This window comes from Chlamydotis macqueenii, chromosome 18 (genome assembly GCF_036417535.1).
Source record: "Chlamydotis macqueenii isolate bChlMac1 chromosome 18, bChlMac1.mat, whole genome shotgun sequence".
Lineage (NCBI taxonomy): Eukaryota > Metazoa > Chordata > Aves > Otidiformes > Otididae > Chlamydotis > Chlamydotis macqueenii.
This window is the reverse complement of record NC_141573.1, coordinates 13,371,159-13,384,396: the sequence shown is the minus strand read 5'-3', so window position 1 is coordinate 13,384,396 and position 13,238 is coordinate 13,371,159. Positions and strand designations below refer to the sequence as shown.

The following is a 13,238-nucleotide window of genomic DNA, read 5'->3' as shown; positions in this document are numbered from 1 at the left end:
TGATGCTTGAGAGAAGCACGTAGCTATTTATTTCACGGTTCTAATAATGAGCCCCAGATAAAAATCAGAGCAGCCAAGAGTGGCCAGTAAAACCCTGTGAGCTCTGGGGAGTGAAACGAGGATCCAGCCCTCTGCTGTAGCTTGTATGGCTGCTGCACAACACGCAGCTCCAGGGGCAGTGGGGCAAGGCTGGGGGACTGGGCTGCCACGGCCCTATGGCACTGTCCCCATCATCGTCAGCCCAGTACACACACGTGGCAGCCGACATCTGGGAGCTGCTCTGGCTGGTGGAGCCAGTATGCAAAGGACACAGTGATGTGGCAGCTGGAAATCCTGCAACATCCTCCCTCCTTGGCCCCCAGGCAAGCTGCCCTTCACCCAGAGCAGGCGCTGCCGGGATGGACGGATGGATGCAGCAGCGGTTCCCACCCCGGCTGCTCTAATCTGGGCAAGGCACACACAGGATGGGAGGGGAGGCACCGGGAGGTGAAGCCGTTTGCTCGAGGTCACCCAGAAGGTCAATGGTTCAAGTGCCGTCACTCCTTCCTGAGACCCCGGCAGCCGGGAACTGAATTATTCTGAAAGCTCCTCCTCTGCCACCAGCCTGTGGACAGTCAAGCACCGGCAGCCAAGGAATAACCTCAGACCACTACTGAGGGATGCCTGGCCAGGGTGTAGAGTCACACACAATTAAAAATACCTTGTGGATGTCTTTCCTCAAGTCTGACCCCGCAAGCTGGTGCTGCTGCCAGCCCTGCTCAGGGATGTGCTGGCGGGGCTTCCCAGGACGCACATCGCCCAAGCCGTGCAGGGATGAAGGCAGACACTCCCAGGGGAATGGGCTTTCCTCCCTGTGAACCAAGGATTTCCACTCCTGAGGGGCTGCTGCCTCTACCCCCTATTGCCAAAGGCAAACCAGAAGCTCTCTGCTTCCTGCAGCCACCTTCCAGCAAACAATGCGCGGGCTATTCAGCTCCATCTGAGTCGCAGCCCGGATCCAAGCAGTGTGAGCAAACTGTTTCCTTCCCTCCAGGACAGAGTCGAAACACGGCCTCCAGCTCCTGCTGCTCCCGAGGGATGCTGGACAGGCCATGCGCAGAGACGGCTCCCACAGACACCAAGGTGTTGCAGCCATTCATGGACAGGATCTCACCCAGCAGCAGCTGCTCAGTGCTCCCGAGCCACGAGGGGTGGGAGAGATCCCGCTCCAAATCCTGCCTCTGGCGACGGCAAGGGCACAGAAGGCACCCATCTCTCCTTGCTGCTCACATCTCCTGCACGATGCCACCTATGAAAGCCAAGTGGCAACTGCCCGGCCACTCCACACCACCGCCAGCGGGAAGGGGAGGGGGACGGGTCCATTCCCAACAGGCACGGGCCAAGCTCCCTCCGGCCTACGACAAGCAGCCCGAGAGAGACGAACCCGCTGCTGCTCTCCCCGTTCCCTGCCGAGGCTGGGGCGGGCAGCATGGCTGTGCCCGTGCCCGGCATGAGGGCTCTTTGCCAGCCACGTCAGACCCTCCAGCTGGCCGCCCGGGTTTCCATCTGGCTGGACAATGCGGCAAAGCAGGAGAAACCTTCGCCAGAATCCTGCTGAGCATCCGGCCAGTGGTACTTTGCTGGAGCGAGATGTTTCCATTTGTGGCAGTGAAAGACTTCCCTGGCACCCCGTCTGCAGGGGACAGGAGAGGGACACCCACCACCCTGCATGTCCCCAGCTGGAAGCAGCACACCCTGATAAATGCATTTGGCAGCCAGTGATGTTGTATGTTCTGGGAGAGGCATCTCCCCGTCCCTGTGGTGGAAGCAGGAACCCGCACCAGGATCCTGCGCCTGTCTCGCCGAGTTATTCTGGGCACCGCATTCCTGCCCCCCTGCCCTTGTCCCAGCTGCTCTGGGGCCAGCAGCGAGGGCAGTGGGTTCTTCCCATCACCCAGCCTGGGCGCCGGAGATGGCCGGCAGCTGCTCAGGCGCCAGCTGGGGACAAGGGAGACACAGAGCAGCCCCATCACCCCACAGACTGCGGGAGGGCCAAGGGCTGATGTACAGCAAGGTCAGAGGCATCGGAATACAACAGCAGTCGGGTAGAGGGGTTGGATCTGAGGACTCCCAGTCCACGGGCTGAGCTCCAGTCAGCAGCTTCCCACATGGGGATGGGGTACAAAGATAGGGGACAGCACATCAACCCCTCTGAATCCCTAAAGAGCAGGCTCACCTTAGCACCAGAGGTAAACTGAGGCAGGGGAAGCATTCCCAGCCCTCCCACGCAGTCACAGGAATGTGGGAGCCCTGGCATGTCCCAGTCCCCTCATCAAACAGATGTCCCACCTGGCTTCCCGCAGGGCCCCTGTCATTTGTGGGGATCTCGCCACCAGGTCGGCCTCCTCCATCCCGTCCCCCAGCCTGGGCACTCCCCACCGCCCGACCCGACCGTCTGGTGGTGGGACGCAAGCCAAGGCCTGCCCGCTCCCTGGACCCCTGCCAGGAACCCGAGCTGTTTATGTCTTTCCAGCATGGCGGGTGCGTGTTGGGAACAGCCCCAGCAAGCCCAAGCTGGCGGCAGAGGCAGGATGTGGGAGTGAAGCACAGAAACCCCCGCCTGCCGCCTCGCAGCATCCTGGGGGGACAGCAAGGAGAAAAAAAGGGGTGCGCCGAGGGAAAAAGGGTCCCCTCACCATCCTCAGCTCCTTTTCATAGGAAAAGGCCCCCTTTCTCGCATTGTGCCACCCCTCTTGTGGCACCCCATGCCCCCCACTCCAGCCAGGGAAACACCGCAGGTTGCCTCATCCCCAGGCCCCCCCGCAAATGGTTTTCTGAGCTGTGACAGCCCTGCTGGGAAAGCACCAGGAGAGTGAACCAGCACTGGAAGCCACACATCCCTTCCCGGCTGACGAGGTGCTGGCTTGGCAAGCATGTGGCCCGCCACGCCTCAGGGCTCAGGGAGCCAGCCACATACTGGTCGCCGTCCCAGTGCCCAGGTTGTCCCCAAGTGGGACTGAGTGGAGGCATCCACCTGCACTGGGCCTGGGAGGAGACACTTATCCAGGAGAAGAGGCGTCGGTGACACCGACAGCCGGCGTGAATTCAGCCCCGCGAGGCTGCAGGCACTCGGAGTGGGGTGCAGCCGGATGGAGCAGAGCCACGCCTGCGGGTGGCAGAGCCAGAACCCCCCCCGTACCACACCAGGTCTGGGGTGGAGGGAATGGAAGAGCAGCTTCAGGACATCCACAGGCAGCCCAGCACACGCTGCTAAATATAACCAGTGGGACAGACGCTCCAAGACAGGCAGCTGCACCGATACTAGGGAGAAAGGGAGCACCAGTCCAGGAGAGCGCAAGGAGGGGGTACAGTGACTTCGGTGGCCCGGGGTCCTGGGGCCACCTGCACCTCCCAGGCAGCGAAGGGACCCAGCAGCCTGGGGCAAAAGGACAGCTCCTCCGGCGTCAGCTGGCGCACCCTCTCCAAAGGCCCTGTGACAGCCTTTGCCAGGAAGGCCAAATCCTGCGGGGTGGTGACGGCAAGCCGTGCCTAGCCAGCAGCCGGGCAGGGAAGCATGGCAGTGCCCACACCCCAGCGCTGCTGGGGAGGACACTGGAGTTTGCCCCAAGGCTTGAGCAGCTTTTGGGATTTAGGCACTGGGCAGGGTCAGCAGCTGTTCCTTCACAGGAGCCTTTTCCTCTGCATGGAGGAGCATTTCCTTTCTTTCTAGCCTGGCAGGATAAGTGGGCATCTGCTCAGGGAAGCCAGGAGGGCTGATGCAGCCCTTCCCACCTGCGTCAGCCCAACAAAATGAAACCCAAGGTGCTTCAGGCTGAGCAGAGCAGCCCAGTCTGCAGTCCAGAGCAATCCCTGCTCCCGCGGCTCTGCTGGCCCCTGCGCCGCCAGCCAGGCTCGCCATGCACCCGTGTTCCCTGTGTAGGCAACCATTAGCCGCCACGGAGGACTCCGGCTCTTTTCGGAGGCTGCCAAGGCGAATGGCGCTCACATAGCCTTGCCATATCGGGACGCATCCAAGGAGGCCCACAAAGGGCCACACAGGCTGAGCGCCGGGTGTCTTGCCCAGGGAGAGAGGACACTCATGGGAGGGAAAGGTCCTTGGGGCTCCCAGTCCCTCCTCATAGCGGGCTGCACCCAACTCAGCCCCAGCTGGAAATGCCCTTCAGGCCCACCCATGCCCCGCCTGGCAAAGAAACAAGATGATGCCCCAAAATGGGCTGTGTGAGGGGGGACGCAAGGGCCGAGAGCCAGCCAGAGCCTGGCACTGACGTTCCGAGAAGGGCAAGAGGCACCTGCAAAGCAGGTGGGAGAGCTTGAGCCAGCCCGGTTGCTGAGGCCGCCTCTATGCCGGGCACCGGACACCCACGCCATGACCGACTCCAAGAGCAGACAGGGCGCCCTACCCAACCGGCTGTGCCTGCGGCCGAGGTCAACCTTACAAAACTCTGAGTTTTCACTCCCCATGACACAGCCGCCCACTGGGGTCGGCCGATACGGACTCTGGCTCCTGGGATGGCACCCGGGAAAGGCCTGAGCACAGCAGCAGCGCCGGCTGCCACGTGCTCTCTGCACAGCCTTGGCTGGGGCCCGGCAAGAGAGCGGCGCCGGGGCTGGCAGGGCTTGGTGGAAGCGCAGCCGGACATGTTACACCAGGCCTGGGATGCGACGGGAGCCGCACACCTGTGCCATGCGCAGGTTTTCCCTGCTCCCTTATCTCGTCATCGCAGCTGCACACGGTTGGAGCTCTGGCCTTTCTCCTCGGAGGCTGCAAACAGTGCGGGGTGCTTGCGCACCCACCCCCGGACACAGGCCACCACAGCCCTAGGTGTCCTGCAGGAGCGAGGGATGGGCGAGGGCGGCCATTGCTTCCCCAGGAGGGTAAAGATCATCCCGGCAGAGCCATTTCCAAGCAGTTTGGGCATCTCCAGACAGGTCCATGACTCACCAGGGCACCTGGGCAAGACCTGGGCGATGTTGCAGCCCCAGGGTTCAAGCAGATCCCTCCTTCTTCATCCCAGGCACCACTTTTTGGGGGGGGAAGTCAGCATGGGATTTAGGGGAGCAGGAGTGCTCGCAGCTCCTCCCCACCACCCCCCCCCCACTCGCTTCCTAGAAAAAGGTGGTTTATTGTTATTGCGTTCCTGCCCCTTTCATACTCCTTCGCTGGAGTTTTCGCCAGCGGCGGGCCCCGGGTCTGGCGGGGGGCCAGGTCAGGCGAGGCGCTTTTAAAAACAAAGCGAGGCGTGTGCATGCACACACACACGCAAGGCACCCAGCCCCTCTTTTAACTCTTTGCTGAGGCAATGCTGCATGAAAGATGGTTTCCAGTGCGCTCCTGGCTGGCTGGAAACCATCTTCCATGCAGGATGCTGTCAATCGACACTGGAATCAAATAATTCACTCCCTCCTTCCCACGGAAACTTGCTTGCGGCACCAGGATCCTGATGGAGAGGTGGTCAGAGCGATGCTGTCATAGTGCGTGGGGACTCAGTTGTCCTAAACAGAGACGATGCTACAATGCGTTTCTAGGTCGCAGACAAGATCTTCAGCCCCTTTACAGGCATGAGGAAGAGCACAAGGTTTTCACCTAAAAGCAGCTTCTCTCCTGGGTGGCAGAAAGCCAGTCTGCCACAACATCCCCCGACCCACTGGGATTTTTGCACAGGTCGCTGCCACCAGGAAAGCTTTTATCCCCTAGCTCTCTCCCCCCTGCAACAGCCCTGTGCCCCCACTGCTTCCCTGGTCCCAGCTGGATGATGGCACACCTGTGCCAGTGGTGTCCTTGCCGTGTCCTCTCCTCCCCTGCCTGGGCACAGCCCTGGGGAGCAGTGTCCCTGTTACGGCGCCCATGTGCCGCCGGCAGCCAGGCACAGGCCGCCCTTTGAGCCGTCATTATCCCAATAGTCCCATGTTTCTGGGTCAGGCAGCTGAAACAGCCCCCGCAGGCCTCAGGAAGCGGAAGCCGAGCCCCCTTGGTCTGGGCTGAGTCACTGGGAAGCGTGTGAAGGACAGGAATCCTCCTCCTGACACCTGGGATGGACACCAGCATCCACGGCTCCAAGGGTCCTCTCCTGCCCAAGAGACACCAGCAAGTCCCACGGATGCCCCAGTGCTGCCCAGCTGCCCCCAGGGGAAGGCAGCATGGCCCAGGGCAGCCCCGACAGAGCCCACGCCCGTCCCCTTCCCCCTAGTTCACCCTTTTCTCCCCATTCTTTTACCCAGGCAGGTTGCCCAGGCTGACAGCAAGGAGCCGAAGGCTGCCCTGCCAGAGGGTTTTTAAGGGATGAGGACAGAAATACAGACCCAGGAGGGGAGCAGCTACGGACCTGGGAACATGGGGAGATGGGGTGCAGAGGGGTGTGGGGCTGGGCGCCCTGAGGAGGCTGTGTCTGCTGGGCCAGGCAACGCCTCCTCCATCACCCCGCACCACGCTGTTTACCCATGCCTTATCTCCTGCGCTCGGCACAGTGACATTCTCCCCGGCTCCGGGTGCATGGGCAGCAGCCAGGCCCCTTTCCAAACACAACACCCGTTAAGAAACCAGCTTTGAAAAAAGCGACTGCCTGTTCACTCCTTTTGCTGCCGCTGCTTCCTTCCCTGAACAGAGGCAGAAAAAAAAAAAAAACGGGCTAAACCCCGCCATGAGCTGGGACAGCCGGATGCAGGTGGGAAAATCCACCAAGGCTCCTGGAGGAGACCCCCATCCTAGGGAGGCTGGGAGCCATGGGAGGAAGAAGAGGGAAAGATGGAACCCCTGGCACTGCACAGCTGCAGCCTCGCCACCATCCATCCCCGTGGCCGCCGCACTCGCCGAAGCCTTTGAAGCCTCTTTTCTCCCCCTCCCACCCACCCACCAAGGGCTGGTTCAAAAGCAGATTTCAGCAGGCTGCGGGGCAGTGGGGTCCCCGATGTGGGGCGGCTGCCAGCTGGGCTCCCCTGGGCATGGCACCTTGCCCAGCTCCTGGCTTGGTCTCGGCAGAAGAGGGATTTTTGCCCGTTTCGGCAGAGTTTCTCGGCGTCTCTCTGCAGGCATGCCCAAGGCCTTCCCAAGCTAGCGTGTGGCTGCGGAGCCGGTCCAGCCCGTCAGACCTACAGCACACAGGGAGAGGAGTGGAGGACACGGCTGGGGATGCTTGGGAACTCGTCCTTGAAACCTGGGCTTCAAGGGATGTGACCAGGGCCACCCTTGGGCTCGGTGGCGGAGCTGGGTCCAGCTGCCTGCGCAGGACTGGAGCGGGCAGGGTGCCCAGATGTCCCTGTACTACTGCCAGTGGGGAAAGTTGTCGGGCGTACCAGAGCCTGAAATGACAAAGCTCCTGCCGGAGGCTGGTCCTGGCTCTTCCCTGCAGCCAGACCATGCAGAGCAGCTGGGGTACTCAGGGCTTGGGACAAACCTCCCTCAGGAGCAGCACGAAGAGGAGGACGGTCAGTCCTCCGTGATGAGGGGGGATTGCGTGCTGGGCTTGCCGGCTGGCACAAAGGCGCAGCACCATTGCAAAATAACCCCGAAACTGTGAAACAGAGCAACTTCTTCCCCAAACAACTATGGACCCGCTGCTGCCAAGAGAAGGAAAAAGCCAAGCAGGACACAAAGGGAGGGCGAGGGTTTCTGCAGAGGACAGGGACACAGAGCGCTGGTGGCAAAGGCTAACAAATCACAGGAGAGATGCTAAACCTCATGTTTCAGGGCTTAGGCTGATACAGCTACTATGGATTAGGAGGAAATTTCAGGGGGAGGGAGCGAGTTATCCCACATCTGCCTGCTGCAGTCCCATGGCACGCGAAGCCACATTATCCCTCTCCAGCCCAGCTGGATGGGTGAGAGCAGCAACTGAGGGCTGGCACCACTCTTGGCAAAACCCTGCCGTGCTTCGTGCTGCTGGGATGCAGCCATGAGGGGCACCAACCCAGCGTGGGGATAAACAAAAAAAAAAAACAAAAAAAACCTCATAGAGTCACAGAATCTTTAAGGCTGGAAAAGACCTCCAAGATGATAAAGTCCAAAGGCCCCCGGTGAACTTCACCAGTGTTTAGCAACTTGCTAGGTCACAGCCCAGTCTCAGGTGCCCACCCCTGTCCTTGATACATCCCAGGTCTGGAAAGCCCCAGCATAGGAGGTAAAAACGGGGCAAGTGGCTGAGCAAAGCCGGCAGGACCTCCTCGAGGTAGTGGCTGCTCCCTGTCCTTGAGAGTTTAACGCCAGTTTGCTCAGCTGCTACCCTTTCTTTGCACTCCGCGCACATTTAAACAAAAACCTTCACCACTCCCTCAAGGAAGGCAATCAGCAAGTTCAGCTCCCATTGCCTTCCCTAGCTCCCTCAGGCCCCGGCTGTCGCAGGGGCATGGTCCCAGCTTCCCCTGCCCTTAGCCCTGTACATCCCAGGACAGGGACACGCAAACCTTGCTGGGCACCATCCTGCTCCAGGAGCCATCACCCCATCCCAAGGATGAGGGCCCTGGCCCCTTGGTGCCGCAGCGGCCGCCCTGGCCTGGCCAACCGGCGCATTGCTGGCAAGCGCAGCCAGCCCGGGGATGTGATTGATCACCGGGGAGAAAGGCCAAAGCCCTGACAGGTTGTTTAACAATTTCAGTTAAACTCTGCGGTACTCTGACGCGGAGGGGAGGGGAGAGGGAGAAGGAAATTAAGAAGCAGGACGTTTCTGTGGCTGCGCCAGGGAACGTCTCCAGCTGCAGAAGGGACCATGGCATCAGCCCAACGTCCCCTTTCCAGAGGGGGGACGTCTGCCCTCACCTACCCTTCCCCTCCTGCTCCTGCCCCCAAACTTTCTCCCTGCCTGCCCCACCACCCCATAATAATAGGTGCTGTGACCCACTTGTACGGCAGCGCTTGCGCAGGGAGGAGGGCTGTGCACAGTGAATATTAAACAACGTGTCCCTGAAGTTCCTCCTGCTGGGACTCACATTTGATTTTTGCTTACGTGCAAGGACTTTTTTAGGCACAGGAAGCCCCGGAGGGCTGATCACAGCAACTGAGCTCCCAATCCACTGAGACAGTAGAAGGACTCTTAGAGACTCATCAGCATCTCAGCCTGTCGTATGGAAAAAGCGCTTTAATGAGCAGCAAGTGCAGCAAATGCCTGGCTCACAGGGCACCGGGGAGAGAAGGGAGAGGGAACCATAAGGGATGGGGAGCACAGGTCCCCCCATGCCGGGCAAGCCCCACAACACGGGTCCAGCATGGGAGCTCCACTGAGGGCTTGCAGTGGTGGCCTTGCATGGGTCTTGGCTTTTTGTTCCCTGCTCCTTAGAGAGGAATAAAATGAAAATAAGCAAAGGGAGCTGCTGACGCTGCTGCAACAGGGGAGTTAAACACACAAGTTCATGTGGACATCCCATGGCCGGAGGGAGGGAAAGATGCCAGAGAGAAAAATGCAGACGGGGTTTAACTGGGAGAGAGTTATTGGAGGGAACCAGAGAGAACAAGTGTAACTTCACCCCTCTGGCTGTGCGGGAGGAGAGCCATGGGCACCCCGCGGTCGTAGGACGCCAGCTCAGGGGAACAGCACTGCGTGAGCCAGCGCATGCTCACATCCTGACGTGATTTATCGCCTTCAGGGTGTCCTTGAGCCCCCCTGTGTAGGCAACCCTCTCTGGCTCCGGCCCAGGCACCCCATACCAGCACAGTCCCTGAGCTGCGAGCAGAGGCAGCAGCACCCAGTCCCTTCAACGGGGAGGGGGCACCAGTCACCCCTGTTCTGGGGAGGGGGTGGCCCCCAGCCCTCCTGCAGGTCCAGCAGTCAGGATTTCCAATATTTTGGCCCCAATCAAAGCTCTCCAGCACCTGACCCAGGAGAGTTATTCCCTTTCTCACGTTTATAATCCTCAGTCTAACTCACATTTCCCAGCAGCAGCCTCTCCACCCTGAGCCACTCCTAAGAAGCCTTAAAGCTTCTTCTCCTGCCTGAGTTTCCCCTCTCCCTCCCCAGGATGCTTTTTTCCCCCTCCAGCTCTCCCTGTGCATGCTCATGAGACCCCCCCACAACATGCAGCCCTGGCAGGGGGGTCCTGCACCCCCCAGACTCCCCCTGCCCAGAACAGCTCCCAGGCAGCCACTATATACTTCCCCCAGCCATGCAGGACGCTGAGCGCCCTGTTATTTACTTTTCCCAGTTTCCTTCTCTCGGTAGGTCACGAGAAGCGACCAGGAGCTCAGCTCTCTACAAGGGCACCCTGGCACCAGCCGTGATCTGCTCCTCTACCTTTCCACCCTCCCCATCCCTTCCAGATGCTGTCTGACGCCCACAGGACCACGGTGCCCTTGGGGAGCCCCGTGAGCTCAACTTTCGCTCCGAGACGTGCTTGCCACTGACCTTTCCGAGAGCACTTGCAAGAAAACAGCTCTGCTGAAGGGTTAAACATTACCAGACTGAAATTCAAGGCTCGATGATTGGTTCCAGTTGACTGGCTAGGATGATAATTTTTCACAAGATAAATACGGCTGGGAGCAAGCGGCAATCACTAAAGATCTCTTGTGGCAGTGCCCCCCCCAAGTGCCTTCGCTTTCCCCTACACTGCCTTTCCCTCTGCTCATCCCCACTCGGTAGCCCAAACTTCAGGGCCCCTGGCCCCGAACCCGAGGGGAACCCCAGCCCTGCTGGGAGTATTGCTTACAGCCCAGTCATTCATCTGCACGTATGGGCTACGCTCACGCTCTCACCTCCGGCCATGGCATAACTTCTGGATCAGGGTTCGGAGTCAGCACTCGCACCCTGGCTCGGATTGCGCCAAGCGCACTGTTGGCACTCGCACCCCGGGACAGGCAGCGGTGCCCAGCTGGGGAGAGGGAGCCCACAGCTCTGCACCTGGGTACTCACTGCTCTTGGATGCCTTGATCTTGGCTACCAGTTTCTGCACGCCGGGCACATCCCCATTCTTCACAGCCTGGATCAGCTCCTGCTCTCGCCCCATCACGGACAAGTGGGAGTGGTGGCAGCACGGAAGGCAGAGACCCTCAGATCCTGGTGGTTTATAGAGCCATGGGAAAAATCCCGTAATTCCTCAAAATACACTTTGATGGGAGATGAAATCCAGCAAGAAAGATGCTTTACGATCCCACGAGACATAAAAACCAGAAGGAAGAAGTGTTCTTCTGCCCTTAACAGGGCAGAAGTCTCTCTCTGCGACTGCAGGAGCGGGACCCGGATGGGCTTTGGTTGGAGAACATGCGATCAATTAAAACGAGGAACAGTTAAGCACTCAGGGATGGGCGCAGGGCACAGGCGCAGGACAGCCGGAGCATTTGGCGTCGGGATGCCCTCGGCCCCTTGCAGCGCTCCCAGAGCCGGAGGTGTTGTGCTTTGCTCCCCTCACCAGGCTCTGCTGTGCTGATGAGTCCCTAATTCTTCCCAAAGGTATTACAGTCTCGTTGCCATCTGGAAGTTACAGATCCTCCCTCTCTGGTACTCGTTAGCCTCTTCGCTTCGGCATTCCTCTTGGTGATGGCACCGCAGTCACGCTGGGGAGCTCCCCACACAGCCGAGCCCTGGCGCGGCAGCCCGGGACCTGCAGAGGGAAAGAGCAGAGTCAGGCCTTGAAGGTCATTTACCTCCGGGCTCCACCAAGACAGCTTTTCTATCTGCACCGAAGAACAAATACTTTGACTATATTTAGTCCTGGTGGGACTCGGCTCATCCTCACGTTAAACAGAGAGGGAAGAACCTGCAGAGAAAACCTCCCGAGGGTGCTGCCAGGGGGTGGTCAAGGAGTGGGACAAGGGTACAGCTCCTTCCCGGTCCCCCTGGAGCTGTCCCCTCCCCAAAGGCAGCATGCGGGGCTCAGGGCACACACCATGGTGTCTCCCGCTCTCCCTTACAGCGGCAGCATCCAGGGGACAGAGCTGGGGAGGTTTAGCTGAGGTCCTCTGCAGCCCATGGGAGTGGGTCAGCCTGCCTGGCACCCTTCCCCTCCCTTGCCCCCCAAATCTCCCGCAAAGCTCAGTACCCTGGGACCCAGGACACTCTTCAATCTGTGTGTGAGCTCTCTCCAGCTCAGGGGAGGAGCTGGGTGTTATTCAGCAGCACAACTGCACTCAGCACCTCAGTGAGGGTGCAGGGTCCTCAGCAGCAGCTTGTACCTCCCAGTCCATGCTCTCCCGCTGCGCCCAGGCCACCAGGATGTCCCACAGCACAGCCTCACTCAGCCCACCTGTGGTAAGGCTGGAAACTGCCCACCAGCACGGCCCCTCCGGGCCCCCTGTGCTCCAGCCCTCCCCAGGGTGTAGCAGTATTCAGGGCAGCTGGGGAGGTGATGCCCCGGTGCTGGCTTAGCTTCTGGGACAGGGGATGCTGAGATTCCCACACCAGACTGGTGAGGGGGTGTCTTTGCATCACTGCTCCCCGAGGTTCATTCAGCTGCTGAGCCCCTTGGCACCAGGGCTGTTGGGCGCTTGGTACCAGGCACCGAGGCACTGCCCGTCGAGGTCAGCCATCACCTCCCTGCGTCCTGGGGCACCTGCGCCAGCTTATCGACCTTACAACAAGTTCCAGCCACTTGACTCAGACTAACCCCTCGCCGCGAACAACTCCCCTCCCAAAACCTCCTGCGTTCCACCATCTTCGAAACTATTTTATTTCATTGAACCCCGTGCAGTGCATCCACCTTTGTGCCGCTCCTTAAAAAATGTGCTCACAAGAAATGAGCGTGAGGGCTCTGACATTATTTACTTATTTGTTTGAAAAGTTCACAGGCCCTCACTTCAAGAACGGCCCCGTGCCGCTGCCCACCGCTCCCAGAGCACGCGATGCTCCGCGGGCAGCTCGGAGGTACCGAGGCCTCCGGGTACCGGTCCGCACCTCTTCGACCTGGGGAGAGGAGCAGCGACGAAGGCAAAAGTCGCGAAAGGCACAAAGCTGGAAAAGCGACAGCAAAGATCCCTGCCAGCCGAGCAAAGCAGAGCCTCCGGCTCAGGAACCCGCCTGGAGAAGCGAAGCGTCCCAAACATCCCCGCAGTCGGGAAAAAGGAGGGGGGAAAAAACCAAAACAAAACAAAACCTAAATAAACCAGTTCTGTAAACGGAGAAGGGAAGATGCAGAAGAGCGGTGGGTCCGGAGCGGGCGGCTCCCCCGGGAGGCCCTGCGCAGCGATGGGGGATGGGGGGGGCACCGATGGCGTCTCCGTGTCCCGCCCGCCCCGGGACCCTCGGGGCCGGGCTGGGCCGCTCCCTCCTTCGGGCAGGGCTCGGGGGAGGGGTGGGAGAGTGTGTGAATTTTTGCCCCCCCAT

General features: G+C 60.1%; 1 protein-coding gene across 1 annotated transcript in view; it reads right to left on the bottom strand.

Annotated features, from left to right (window-relative positions):
• CASKIN2 (CASK interacting protein 2) overlaps positions 1 to 13,238 on the bottom strand; it is a 33,721-nt gene that overhangs the window by 20,325 nt on the left and 158 nt on the right. Inside the window, exon 2 of the mRNA XM_086762579.1 lies at positions 10,833 to 11,520. Coding sequence (XP_086618705.1) covers positions 10,833 to 10,926 — 94 coding nt within the window. The 5' untranslated portion in view covers positions 10,927 to 11,520. The remainder of the gene's footprint in view (positions 1 to 10,832; positions 11,521 to 13,238) is intronic.